The sequence below is a fragment of the Molossus molossus genome, unplaced genomic scaffold (genome assembly GCF_014108415.1).
Source record: "Molossus molossus isolate mMolMol1 unplaced genomic scaffold, mMolMol1.p scaffold_m16_p_1, whole genome shotgun sequence".
Classification (NCBI taxonomy): domain Eukaryota; kingdom Metazoa; phylum Chordata; class Mammalia; order Chiroptera; family Molossidae; genus Molossus; species Molossus molossus.
This window is the reverse complement of record NW_023425344.1, coordinates 49,589,423-49,603,361: the sequence shown is the minus strand read 5'-3', so window position 1 is coordinate 49,603,361 and position 13,939 is coordinate 49,589,423. Positions and strand designations below refer to the sequence as shown.

General features: G+C 37.9%; 1 protein-coding gene across 1 annotated transcript in view; it reads left to right on the top strand.

Moving 5' to 3' along the window:
- LOC118615484 (transmembrane protease serine 11E-like) overlaps window positions 1-13,939 on the top strand; it is a 51,287-nt gene that overhangs the window by 27,408 nt on the left and 9,940 nt on the right. Inside the window, exons 6-9 of the mRNA XM_036240469.1 lie at window positions 6,264-6,302; window positions 8,625-8,802; window positions 9,734-9,993; window positions 10,594-10,736. Of these exons, the coding sequence (XP_036096362.1) occupies window positions 6,264-6,302; window positions 8,625-8,802; window positions 9,734-9,993; window positions 10,594-10,736 (620 nt within the window). The remainder of the gene's footprint in view (window positions 1-6,263; window positions 6,303-8,624; window positions 8,803-9,733; window positions 9,994-10,593; window positions 10,737-13,939) is intronic.

Below are 13,939 nucleotides of genomic sequence, written 5' to 3'. Positions count from 1 at the left end.
AAAATATTATTGCATTGGGCCAATCAATATTATGGCTCTGACCATTATTTCCCTCAAAGAGACTATGGTCCATGTGCATTTTATTTCCTGGTGTAAAATTCATATTCCTGGTCTTCAACACAAAACTACTGAATCAGAATTACTGGGAAGAGAAATAGGAATTTACATTATGAAAGTGCTCCCTTATGTGAATCTTTCTTTTTTTTTAATGAATTTTTATTTATTTTTTTGTTACAGATATTTTACCTTTTTACCCCATTGGCACCCCCCACCCCACCCCACCCCCGCCCTGGCCCAGGCTTAGTTGTCCATGTCCATTGGTCATGCATACATGCATGTAAGTTCTGTGGTTTATCTCTTCCCACCCCCCTACCCCCCCATCCCCTCTTCTGAGGGATGTCAGTCTGTGCCCTACTTCCATGTGTCTGGGTCTACTGTATTCCTCAGACTGTTATGTTCATTATATTCCGTATATAAGTGAGATCATGTGGTATTTGTCTTTTTCTGCTTGGCTTCTTTCACTTAGGATAATACTTTCCAGGTCCCTCCATGTCGTCTCAAAAGATAAGAGATCTTTCTTTCTTACCGCTGCATAGTACTCCATTGTGTATATGTCCCACAGCTTTTTGATCCATTCGTCTACTGGTGGACACTTGGGCTGTTTCCAGATCTTAGCTATTGTAAATAGTGCTGCTATGAACATGGGGGTACATATATTCTTCCTGATTGGTGTTTCAGGCTTCTTAGGGTATATTCCCAGCAATGGGATCACTGGGTCAAATGGAAGTTCAATTTTTAATTTTTTGAGGTAGCACCATATTGTTTTCCATAGTGGCTCACCAGTCTGCGTTCCCACCAGCAGTGTATTAGCGTCCCCTTTTCTCCACAACCTCGCCAACACTTGTTGTTTGATGATTTGTTGATGGCGGCCATTATGACAGGTGTGAGGTGTCCCTCATTGTTGTTTTAATTTGCATCTCTCTGAAGATTAGTGATGTTGAGCATTTCGTCATATGTCTTTTGGCCATTTGTATGTCCTGTTTGGAAAGGTGTCTATTCAGCTCCTCTGCCCATTTTTTAATTGGGTTCTTTGTCTTCCTTTTATGGAGTTGTATGAGCACTCTCTATATATTGGAAATTAAACCCTCATCTGATACATCATTGGCAATGATGTTCTCCCATACAGTGGGTTGCCTTTGCATTTTGATGATTGTTTCTTTTGCTGTGCAGAAGATCTTTAGTTTGATGTAGTCCCATGTGTTCATTTTCTCCTTTATTTCTGTTGCCTTAGGTGATGTATCAGTGAAAATTCTGCTCCGTATGATGTCTGAAATTTTGTTGCCTACATTTTCTTCTAGAATTTTTATGGATTGACGGGTCACATTTAAGTCTTTTATCCATTTCGAGTTTATTTTTGTGTATGGTGTAAGTTGATGGTCTAGTTTCATTTTTTTGCATGTAGCTGTCCAATTTTCCCAACACCATTTATTAAAGTGGCTGTCTTTACTCCACTGTATGCTCTTGCCACCTTTGTCAAATATTAATTGAGCGTATTGCCTTGGGTCCATTTCTGGGTTTTCAGTTCTGTTCCACTGGTCTATAAGCCTGTTCTTGTGCCAGTACCATGCTGTTTTGGTTACAGTCGCTTTGTAGTATAACCTGATATCTGGTATTGTGATCCCACCTACTTTGTTCTTCTTTTTCAAGATTGCTGTGGCTATTCGGGGTCTTTTTTGGTTCCATATGAACTTTTGAAGTATTTGTTCTAGTTCTATGAAATATGTCGTTGGTATTTTGATGGGGATTGCATTGAATCTATAGATTGCTTTGGGTAGTATGGACATTTTAATGATGTTAATTCTTCCAATCCATGAACAGGGTATGTGCTTCCACTTTTTTATATCTTCCTCTATTTCTTTTGTCAATGACCTGTAGTTTTCTGCAAATAGGTCCTTTACTTCTTTGGTTAAGTTTATTCCTAGGTATCGTAATTTTTTTGGTGCGATGGTAAATGGGATTGTTTTTTAGTTTCTCTTTCTGTGAGTTCATCATTGGTGTACAAGAATGCCGTCGATTTCTTGACATTAATTTTGTATCCTGCTACTTTGCCAAATTCATTTATTAAGTCTAATAGATTTTTGATGGAGTCTTTAGGGTTTTCTATGTACAATATCATGTCATCTGCAAATAATGACAATTTCACTTCCTCCTTTCCAATTTGGATCCCTTTTATTTTTTCTTCATGTCTGATTGCTGTGGCTAAGACTTCCAGTACAATGTTAAATAAGAGTGGCGAAAGAGGACATCCCTGTCTTGTTCCTGTTCTTAATGGAAATGTTTTTAGTTTCTGTCCATTGAGTATGATGTTGGCTGTAGGTCTTTCATATATGGCCTTTATTATGTCGAGATATGATCCCTCTATTCCTACATTGCTGAGCGTTTTTATCAGAAATGGATGCTGGATTTTGTCGAATGCTTTTTCAGCATCTATTGATATGATCATGTGGTTTTTATTCTTCATTTTGTTTATGTGGTGTATCACGTTTATTGATTTACGAATGTTGTACCAGCCTTGCATCCCTGGAATGAATCCCACTTGGTCATGTTGAATAATTTTTTTGATGTAATTCTGGATCCGATTTGCTAATATTTTGTTCAGGATTTTGGCATCTATGTTCATCAGGTATATTGGCCTGTAGTTTTCTTTTTTCGTAGTGTCTTTTTCTGGTTTTGGAATTAGAATAATGCTGGCCTCACAGAACGTGTTTGGAAGTCTTCCTTCTTCTTGAATTTTTTGAAATAGTTTGAGGAGAATGGGTGTTAGTTCTTTTTTGAATGTTCGGTAAAACTCCCCCGTGAAGCCATCTGGGCCTGGGCTTTTGTTTGCTGGGAGAGTCTTGATTACCTCTTCAATTTCCTTAGTTGTTATTGGTCTGTTCAAGTTTTCTATCTCTTCCGGGAATAGTTTTGGGAGACTGTGTGTTTCTAGAAATTTGTCCATTTCGCTTAGATTGTCAAATTTGTTGCCATATAGTTGTTCGTAGTAGTTGTTAATGATCTTTTGTATTTCCGTGGTGTTGGTTGTTACTTCTCCTCTTTCATTTCTGATTTTGTGTATTTGGGTTCTCTCTCTTTGTTTCTTGGTGAGTCTAGCTAAGGGTCCATCAATCTTGTTTATCTTTTTGAAAAACCAGCTCTTTGTTTCATTGATCCTTTGAATTGTTTTTTTGGTCTCTATGTCATTTATTTCTGCTCTGATCTTTACTATTTCCTTCCTTCTACTTGCTCTGGGGTTTTCTTTTTGTTTGCTTTCTAATTCTTTAAGTTGTGAGGTTCGACAGTCAATTAGAAATTTTTCTTGTTTTTTGAGGTAGGCTTGTAGTGCTATGAACTTCCCTCTCAGAACTGCTTTCACTGCATCCCATAGATTTTGTGTTGTTGTGTGTTCATTTTCATTGGTTTCCAGGAAGTTTTTAATTTCTTCCTTGATCTCCTCGGTGACCCATTCATTGTTCAATAACATGCTATTTAGCCTTCCATGTGTTGAAATGTCTTTGCATGTTCTTGTTGCAATTGATTTCTAGTTTCATGCCATTGTGATCTGAGAAGATGCTTGATATGATTTTAATCTTCTTGAACTTGTAGAGATTTAGTTTGTGACCTATCATGTGGTCTATCTTTGAGAATGTCCCATGTGCACTTGAGAAGAATGTGTATTCTGTAGCCTTGGGGTGTAATTCTCTGTAGATATCTATTAAATCCATTTGGTCTAGTGCTTCATTTAGAGTCTCTGTTTCCTTGCTAATTTTTTGCCTAGAGGATCTATCCAGTGCTGTCAATGGGGTGTTGAAGTCCCCTGCTATGATTGTATTGTTGTCGATTTCTCCTTGGAAGTCCTCCAGAAGATTTTTAATATATTTTGGTGCTCCTATATTGGGTGCATATATGTTTATCAAGGTTATATCTTCCTGTTGGATAGATCCTTTCAATATTATGTAGTGGCCGTCTTTGTCTCTAGTTATGGTCTTCATTTTGAAATCTGTTTTATCAGATATGAGAATTGCTACCCCAGCTTTTTTTTGCTTTCCATTTGCTTGGAAAATTTTTTTTCCATCCCTTCACTTTCAACCTATGTGAGTCTTTTGTTGAGAGGTGGGTCTCTTGTAATCAACATATAGATGAGTCTTGCTTTCTTATCCAATCAGCTACTCTGTGTCTTTTTATGGGAGCATTCAATCCATTTATGTTTAAGGTGATTATTGATATGTACTTATTTATTGCCATTTTTGTTTAGTGTGGTTCTATTTTTCTTCCCATTTCTACTGCTAATTACAGCAGTCCTTTTAACATTTCTTGCAGTGCTGGTTTGGTGCTAATGTATTCCCTTAGCCTTTTTTTGTCTGGGAAGCTCTTTATTTGATCTTCTATTTTGAATGATAGCCTTGCTGGGTAGAGTAGTCTTGGATTCAGATTCTTGTTTTTCATGACTTTGATTACTTCATGCCATTCTCTTCTGGCCTGTAGTGTTTCTTGTGAGAAGTCAGCTGAGAGCCTTATGGGTTTCCCTTTGTAGGTAACCTGTTGCTTCTCTCTTGCTGCTTTTAGGATTCTCTCTTTGTCTTTAATTTGTGGCATTTTAATTACTATGTGTCTTGGTGTGGGCCTGTTTGGGTACTTCTTACTTGGGACTCTCTGTGTTTCTGGAACTTGAATGCCTTCTTCTTTCACCAAATTAGGGAAGTTTTCTCTCACTATTTTTTTGAATATATTCTCTATCCCTTGCTCCTTTTCTTCTTCTTCGGGGACTCCTATGATGCGAATATTATTACGTTTCCAGTTGTCCCATAATTCTCTTAAGCTGTCTTCCTGTTTTTTAATAGTTTTTTTCCTTTTGTTTTTCTGATTGGTTGATTTTTTCTACCCTGTCTTCTAATTCACTGATCCGGTCCTCAGCTTCCTCTACTCTGCTTTTTAAACCTTCCAATGTGTTTTTCATTTCTGATATGTCATTTTTTATCTCTTCTTGTTGGTTTTTAATTTCCAATTGGCTTATTTTCAGTGTGTCTATGTCCTTACTCATGCTGTTCAGCTTCCTGAAGATCATGGCTCTGAATTCTAGCTCTGTTAACATGCCTAATTGCTCCACATTGATCTCATTTTCGGTGGAGGTCTCTTGCTCTTTCATTTGGCTTCTGTTTCTGTGTTTCACCATTTTGGCTATCACTGTGGGCTTTGGAGCCTGTCAAGTTCTCCCTGTGGGTGTTGGTGTTCTGCTGTTTGTGGCTCCCTCTCCTGTGTTTAGATGAGCGAGGGAGGACCCACGTTGAACACCACTGTCAAGTCTTACTTTCCTGGTTAAAGTTGCCAGCCCAGGAAAGGTACTGTTATCCTCTAGCTTTTTGCCTGGAGGCTAGCAGTCCAGGTTACTTGATGAGTTTTGGGTTGTCAGTTGATTGAAAAACTCCCTCTGGTGCTCAGCCAAGGGGCTTTCAGGAGGGTGGGGCAGATGCTGGTTGTTAGTGAGCCTCAATTAGCATTTCAATGGCCCACAGGGTGGGGTTGGATCTCGGAGGGAGGGGCTGCTGCCTCTCCTCAGAGCCCTGGGAAGGAGCAATGTGGCCACAGTCCTGTGTGCCTGCACTCAGCCAAAGCTCTGAGTGCCCTCCAAACCCCGAGCGTCCCGACACAGTTCCAGTCCAGTCCGCCCTCCTCTGCCGGAGCCCAAGGTGAGTGGCTGTGGCTGTTTCAGCCTCTGTCCCGGCTGCGCTGTGGAGCCGCCTGGGAGTATAACCCGAGGGCACTGCTCCCAGCTAAGGCCGCTGCCGAGCTGCCGGCCTTGGGCTCCCAGCCCCCGTCTCGCGCCTTCGCAAGCCTACCTGGATGGAGTCAGTGTCCTTCATTGTATGGTCCTCGCAAGCTGCTTTTCTGTTGGTTTTTTCCGTCGATTGTCTGTGTTATAGTTGTAATTCCAGTTTGGTTCTGGGAGCTGGTCTGTGTAGCTCCGTTCACTCCGCCGCCATTTTTTGGTTCCTCCCTTATGTGAATCTTATTCACACTCAAGTTTAAGAAACACTGTTCAGATCTCTCTTTTCCCCAAGGCAATGCACATAGTATGTCTATGATAAAATAACTGTGTTACTTTTTTTATAACCTAGAAATATACTATCTTAAAATAGAATTAAGCAGCCTTTGGTATTTGAAGGATTCAGAGGCATTATGCAATTCTGATGAGCTGACCCTTTTCACCATTTCTGTGTTTTCAGAAATCAACAAGACAGAATCAGACAACTTTCTGAACAATTGTAAGTTTAATATATTTATAAAAACTGCATGACTTCAGTGTAAAATGTTAACACTAGCTTACTTAGGCTTACTTTATGGAGTGTTAAGGGTCAGAATAATTTGAATGTTCTGTGCACAGCTCATGATGTTTTATCTTATCCCTTAAGCACATTTTATTACCAAAGAATAACAAAATTGGGAGAATTTTGGAGTAAATGTATGGGCATATGTATAGTGGAAGTGAGTTGTGCAGTTGTTAAAGAAGAGACAAAAAATACTCACTTCTTAATGTCTGACTGAAGTTAGCAATAATATACGCTCACAAATGTTTTCTAAAGATTATAGAAAAGTAATCTGCATGTTGGTATTTTTCAGCTAGAGGAAGAAACTTGTTACTCTACACTAAATAAAATCTTCTTGATGTTACTATCTCATATTGTGGAAATTTTAGGCTATTATGGGGTAGAGCATATATTGATGAAATTACTGAAGGCCCAGATACCATCTTTACTTGTATTTTAAAAATACTGGCCCTAGACCTATTATTTCCCTTCCTCTATAGTAGAGTATTCCACCAAGATTTAGAGGGTACATTTGATAGTTAGAGAATTAGTATAGAATATATTTGTCTTAAAAGATGGGAGGAAAGCCGTGGCTGGTTTGGCTTAGCGGCTAGAGCATCGGCCTGTGGACCAGAGAGTCCAGGGTTCGTTTCCTGCCAAGGGCACGTACCTTGTTTGCAGTTTGTCCCTGGTCCCAGTTGGGGTCGTGTGGGTGACAACTAGTCAATGTGTCTCTCTCACGTGGATGTTTCTTTCTCTCTTCCCCCATCTCTCCCTCCCACTCTATCTGAATATAAATGCAAAAATGTCCTCGGGTGAGGATGAAAAAAAAAAAAAAAAGAATAGAAAGATGCTATTCACCAGTTCAGAATGTTGGTTGATTCATAAATTTAACTAGGCATGAGACCAAAGGATAACCCCATCACCCAAATGAAATGTATTCTTTTCACCAATATTTATTGGGAACCTATTCTGTGCTAGTGCTGAGTTAGGCGATAGGGATATAAAAGATGAAATATTATCCCTGTCTAAAAGAAACTCATGCCCTGGCCAGTTTGGCTCAACAGTTAGAGCATCGGTCTGTGGTCCAGAGAGACCTGGGTTCGGTTCCCGCTAAGGGCACATACTTCGGTTGCAGTTTGTTCCTGGCCCTGGTTGGGTCGTGTGGGTGGTGACCGCTCGATGTGTCCCTTTTACGTCATGGTTTCTCTCTCTCTTTCTCTCTCTCTCTCTGCCCCCCTCCCTCTCACTCTATCTGAACAAAGAATGGAAAAGAATGTCTTCCAGTGAGGATAAAATAAATAAATAAAAGAAGCTCATACTCTAACAGGACTATATGTACAGGGACTAGTGCATGAACACATCATTCCAAAATAATAGTTCTCACACATGAACAATTTTGACCCCCTAAGAATTACGACCCATGGTGGCATTTTTAGTTATCACGATTGTGTGTGGGGCAGGTGCTACTAGTATCCAGTATGTATAGGTCAGGGATTCTTCTAAACATCCTATGATACATAGGACAGCCCCTCACAACTAAGAACTATTCATCCCAAATGTTAATACTTCCAAAGTTGAGAAACCCTGTAATAAACCCTGTTATACATATATTATACAGAGAGAGAGAGGGGAAGAGAAGTAAATACTCACACTATATAAGAGAGTATTATTATTTTTTTAATGGAGACATTAAAGAAAATCATAACTAATCTAGTTTGAGTGTGGGGAACTGTTAGTGATGACATCTTAGAGGAAGCAATGACTGACTTAAATCTCATAACATGAATAAGAGTTAAGTAATGAAACACAATAGTTTAAGGGAAGGTAAAAACAAGAAAAATGTTTGCTACTACTGGAGCACAAAGTATGAAAAATTTGGAACATAGTAACATAATTTTTAAAAATTAATTAATTTGCCCTGGCCAGTTTGGCTCAGCGGTTAGAGCATTGGCCTGCGGTCCGGAGACACCCGGGTTCAGTTACCGCTAAGGGCATGTACCTCGGTTGCAGTTTGTCCCCGGCCCTGGTTGGTCGTGCGGGTGGCAGGCACTCGATGTGTCCCTTTCACATTAATGTTTCTCTCTCTCTCTCTCTTCCTCTCTCTCCCTCCCACTCTATCTGTACAAAAAATGGAAAAATGTCCTCGAGTGAGGATAAAAATAAATAAATAAATAAAATAAATAAAAATTAATTAATTTATTTTTGTTACAGATGCATAGTAATATAATTTAAAACTTAAAAACAACTGCTAACTAATGCATCATCTCTCTTTGGTAGGTTGTGGGACTCGAAGGAATAAAAATTCAAAATCAAGTGTCAGGATTGTTGGTGGGACACAGGTAGAAGAAGGTGAATGGCCATGGCAAGCTAGCCTGCAATGGGACGGGATCCATCGCTGCGGAGCAACTTTAATTAATGGCACATGGCTTGTGAGTGCTGCTCACTGCTTTATAATGTAAGTTCTGAACCTCGCGAGGGAGTAAGCAGAGTGCATTGGGGCTTGGCAGGAAGAAAATACCTTATGAAATTTAAGAGAGATGAGTTTAGTATATATTAAAGGATATATACATCACAAAGAGAGTGGGAAACACAGAAACCTTAGTAAGAGCTTTTATAGTCTGGAAATGGAAATGGCATCGAAGTCCATGTAAGATAATTTTTCAATTATCCTTTGAAAAAAATACACAATAATTGTCAGAGGAAGCAGGAATTTTAAGTCATCTTTGGACTTTGAGCTTGATATCAAAGAGAAGAGTCATATCTCTCTGCTGCGTATCTATGAGAGATGGAGGCTAAGTGGATTGTAGGTTTGACCCAAAGGGGAAATTTCCCATGATAAGAATTAAATATGAAGAAATCTGATAGTAACAAATTATATAACTGAGTAGGTTGGCTAGTTATATTCCCAGAAATAAAAACTATTTTACCCAGTGTAAAATACCTACAGTATGCAGGATAGTAATGCTTGGTTAAATTATTGTGCAGCCGTTTTAGATTTCAGAGAAATGTGTATGTTTGTGGGGTAGGTGACCTGGTGCAGAAAGAATCCATTTACTTCTCTCATTCTGTACATGATATGTTTTTCATATGTCCCTTGGAGTCACTGTTGCCCAGAAGTGTCAAAAGGCCTTAAGATCTGGAGTGGTGACTCAGCATGTAAAGTAGCTTGTATGTCTCTAGAAACATGCCATTGTGGCATTTCTATCTGATCTGACCCATGAGCCAGAGTCTCAGATTGCAAAGAGTTTGTTTCTATGCATAGAAACTATAATAAAAAAAAAATAAAAAAAAACAACCCTCATATTGACAGATTACATTGTTTCATGGAAATCATTGTATTGGTAGCATGGTGAAGTACAATTTATTCTTTGTATCTTCCTCCCTAGGTATAAGGACCCAACCAGATGGACCGCCTCCTTTGGAGTAACAGTATATCCTCCTAAAATGAAACATGGCATCCGGAGGATAATTGTCCATGAAAAATTTGAACATTTATCACATGACTATGATATTTCAGTTGTAGAGCTTTCTAGTCCTGTTCCCTACACAAATGCGGTACATCGAGTTTGTCTCCCTGATGCATCCCATGAGTTCAGCCAAGGCGATGAGATGTTTGTGACCGGATTTGGAGCACTACATAATGATGGTGAGAATCTGAAGAGAAACTGAAATCATTGTAATCTAATATGTATTCTAAGGAATTTAAAGAATGGAATGTCATTATGTCGAAATATGTTAGTGCGTTGGATGGACCTGAGCCAGATCAGGCTCTGCTTGTGAACTGAGTCATTTAGAAGATATGTAAATCCCTTCAAGCCTTAGGTTACTATCAAGTGCATCACTACAGTGATGGTGCTTGGTAAGGTATCTGAAAGAGTTAACATGTCTGAAATTTTTACTAGGGGATTAATGACATAAAAGATGATGATCATTAATATGTTCAATTGTGAAGATCAGAGAATCTTAAAACCATCATGCCCTCCTACTGAAATTACCTTCTAAGCTTAACAATGGAAAAGAAATTACTTACACAACTTGAGGTTCTTTTCTAAGTACCTAACATTTTATTTAAAATAAAATAGCATTCTCTCCCCAAATAATTACTGTATCTGAAAAAAAACAAACCAAAACCTATATATTCTAAGAGTCTATATCAGCATCCTGTCCAATAATTATAAAAGATTTTCTTCAAGTCTATAAAATATATGTATGTCAACAAATATAAAGACTATTACTTTTCCTTTAGGTATCAGTCAAAACCATCTTTGGCAAGTGCAGGTGAATCTCATAGACACTCAAACCTGTAATGAACCTGAAGTTTACAATAACACTATAACTCCTAGAATGCTATGCGCTGGCTCCTTGTCAGGAAAAAGAGATGCATGCCAGGTAAGTGGGCTGGCCTATTAATATGCCGCATAGCTTTTTGTTCACCTTATATTTTGAAAAAAAATTATAGATTTATGGAAAATTGAAAATACAATACAGAGAGCTCTCATGTACCCTTCACCCAATGTCCTCCAATAGTTACATCTCACATATCTATAGTATAATACAAAAGCTAGGAAATTGACATTGGTACAGTGTGTACTTCTGGTTCCATGGCATTTCATCACATGTGTAGATTTGTGTAACTACTACTGCAGGTGAGAATTATTTCAACACTACCAAGATCTTTCTTTATAGTGACACCCACTTTCCTACCCCATCACGCTTTTATCACTAACACGTGGCAATTACTAATCTGTTCTCCATCTCTATAATTTTGTAATTTTGAGTGTTATATAAACAGAATTATACAGTAACTTTTTAAAAGAATTCCATTTTGATTTATCTATTAGTGTGTTGACTAGACTCTCTCTTTGTAAAGAAAACACTTTGTGGTTTCTCTAAGTTATACACACATAATTTATCACAGTCTACCAGTGTGCAGATTTTACTAGTTTGAGTGGAGTGAACAACAGAAAACTTACCTCCCCTCAAACCTATTTATCCTTTCTTATTTAAAATATTAAATATTAATAAACATAAATATTAAATATATCCTCTACATATATTGAGAACCACATCAGACAATATTTTTGCTTCAAGTGCCAAATATAACTTAGAAAACTCAAGAGAAGGAAAATCTATCTAGCCATAGTTTTGTTCTTTCTTTCTGGTTTTCCACGATTCTTTTTTATCATTTCTGTTTCAGAAACTTTCTTTAGCCATTCTTTTAGTGTGGACAGGCTGGTGACAGATTCCCTTAGATTTTATTTATCTGGCAAAATACTTTATTTACTATTCATTTCTGAAGCATAATTTTGCCAGGTATAGAATTTGGGATTGACAGTTCTTTTCTTTCAGCACTTAAATCATGGCCTCCTTTGATTTCTAATCATGAATCTGCTGTTATTCATTGTTTTCCACTTATAGATGAAGTGTCATTTCTTTTTTGCTGTGTCCAGGATTTTTTTTTTGTCTTTGATTTTCAGAAATTTGATTATGTGCCTTGGCATGGGTTTCTCTGGGTTAGCCTGTTTGGAGTTTGCTCAGCTTATTTATTTATTTATTTATTTATTTATTTATTTATGTTACAGATATTTCTCCTTTTGCCCCATTGGCACCCTCCTCCCAATCCTGCTTCCTCCCCAACGTTATTGTCTATGTCCATGTTTATGCATACATGCATATAAGTTCTTTTGTTTATCTCTTTCCTTCCCCCACTCCCTTCTTCGGAGGTTTCTCAGTCTGTATCCTACTTCTATGTCGCTGGGTCTATTTTGTTCAATATATTCCACAAGTAAGGGAGATCATGTGATATTTTTCTTTCTCTGATTGGCTTGTTTTGCTTAGGATAATACTCTCCAGGTCACACCCTGTCGTCTCAAAGATAAGAGATCTTTCTTTCTTATAGCTGCATAGTATTCCATTTTGTATATGTACCACAGCTTCTTTATCCACTCATCTATTGATGACTATTTGGGCTGTTTCCAGATCTTAGCAATTGTAAATGAAGACAGGAGTACATATATTTTTTCTGGTTGGTGTTCCAGGCTTCTTAGGATATATTACTAGGAGTGGGATCACTGGGTCAAATGGCAGTTCACTTCTTTGAGGAAACACTATATTGTTTTCCATAGTGGCTGCACCAGTCTGCATGACCACCAGCAGTGCACTGGAGTCCCCTTTTCTCCACACCCTCACCAGTACTTGTTTTTGACGATTTGTTGATGGTGACCATTCTGACAAGTGTGAAGTGATACCTCATATTTGTTTTAATTTGTATCTTTCTGATGATTAGTGACACTGAGCATTTTTTCATATGTTTCTTGGCCATTTATTAGTATGTGCTGTTTGGAGAGGTGTCTCTTTAGGTCCTCTGCCCATTTTTTAATTGGGTTCTTTGTCTTCCTTTTGTTGAGTTGTGTGAGTACTGTATATATTTTGGAAATTAACCCCTTATCTGATGTATCATTGGCAATTATGCTCTCCCATATAGTGGGTTCCCTTTCCCTTTTGATGGTTGTTTCTTTTGCTGTGCAGAAGCTTTTTAGCCTGATGTAGTTCCATGTGTTCATTTTCTCCTTTGTTTCTCTTGCCTTAGGTTGTTGTATCAGTGAAAATTCTGCTGCGTATGATGTCTGAAATTTTGTTGCCTACATTTTCTTCTAGGATTTTTATGTATTCATGAGTCACATTTAAGTCTTTTATCTATTTTGAGTTTATTCTTATGTATGGTGTAAGTTGGTGGTCTAGCTTCATTTTTTTGCATGTAGCTGTCCAATTTTCCCAACACCGTTTATTGAAGAGGCTGTCTTGACTCCACTGTATGCTCTTGCCACCATTGTCAAATATTAATTGTCCATAATGACTTGGGTCAATTTCTGGGTTCTCTGTTTTCTTCCATTGATCTATACGCCTGTTCTTGTGCCAGTACCAGGCTGTTTTGATTACTATGGCTTTGTAGTATAACCTGATATCTGGTATTGTGATCCTTCCTCCTTTGTTCTTTTTCAAGATTGCTGTAGGTATTCAGAGTCTTTTTTGATTCCACATAAACTTTTGAGTATTTGTTCTAGTCTGTGAAGTATGGCATTGGTATTTTGATGGGGATTGCATTGAATCTATAGATTGCTTTGGGTAGTATGGGCATATCAATGATGTTAATTCTTCCAATCCATGAACAAGGTATATGCTTCCACTTTTTTCTCTCTTTCTCTCTTTTTTCAGTGTCCTGTTGTTTTCTGTGAATAGGTCTTTTACTCCTTTGGTTAAGTTTATTCCTAGGTATCTTAATTTTTTTGCTGCAATGGTAAATGGGATTGCTTTTATGTTTCTCTTTCTGTGAGTTCATTGTTGGTGTATAAGAATGCTGTTGATATCTTCATGTTAATTTTGTATCCTGCTACTTTGCCAAATTCATTTATTAAACCGAGTAAATTTTTGATGGAGTCTTCCGGGTTTTTTATGTACAGTATTATGTCATCTGCAAATAATGACAGTTTCACTTCCTCCTTTCCAATTTGGATCCCTTTTATGTTTTTTTGTTTTTTTTTTTTCCATGTCTAGTTGCTGTGGCTAAGACTTCCTGTACTATGTTAAATAAG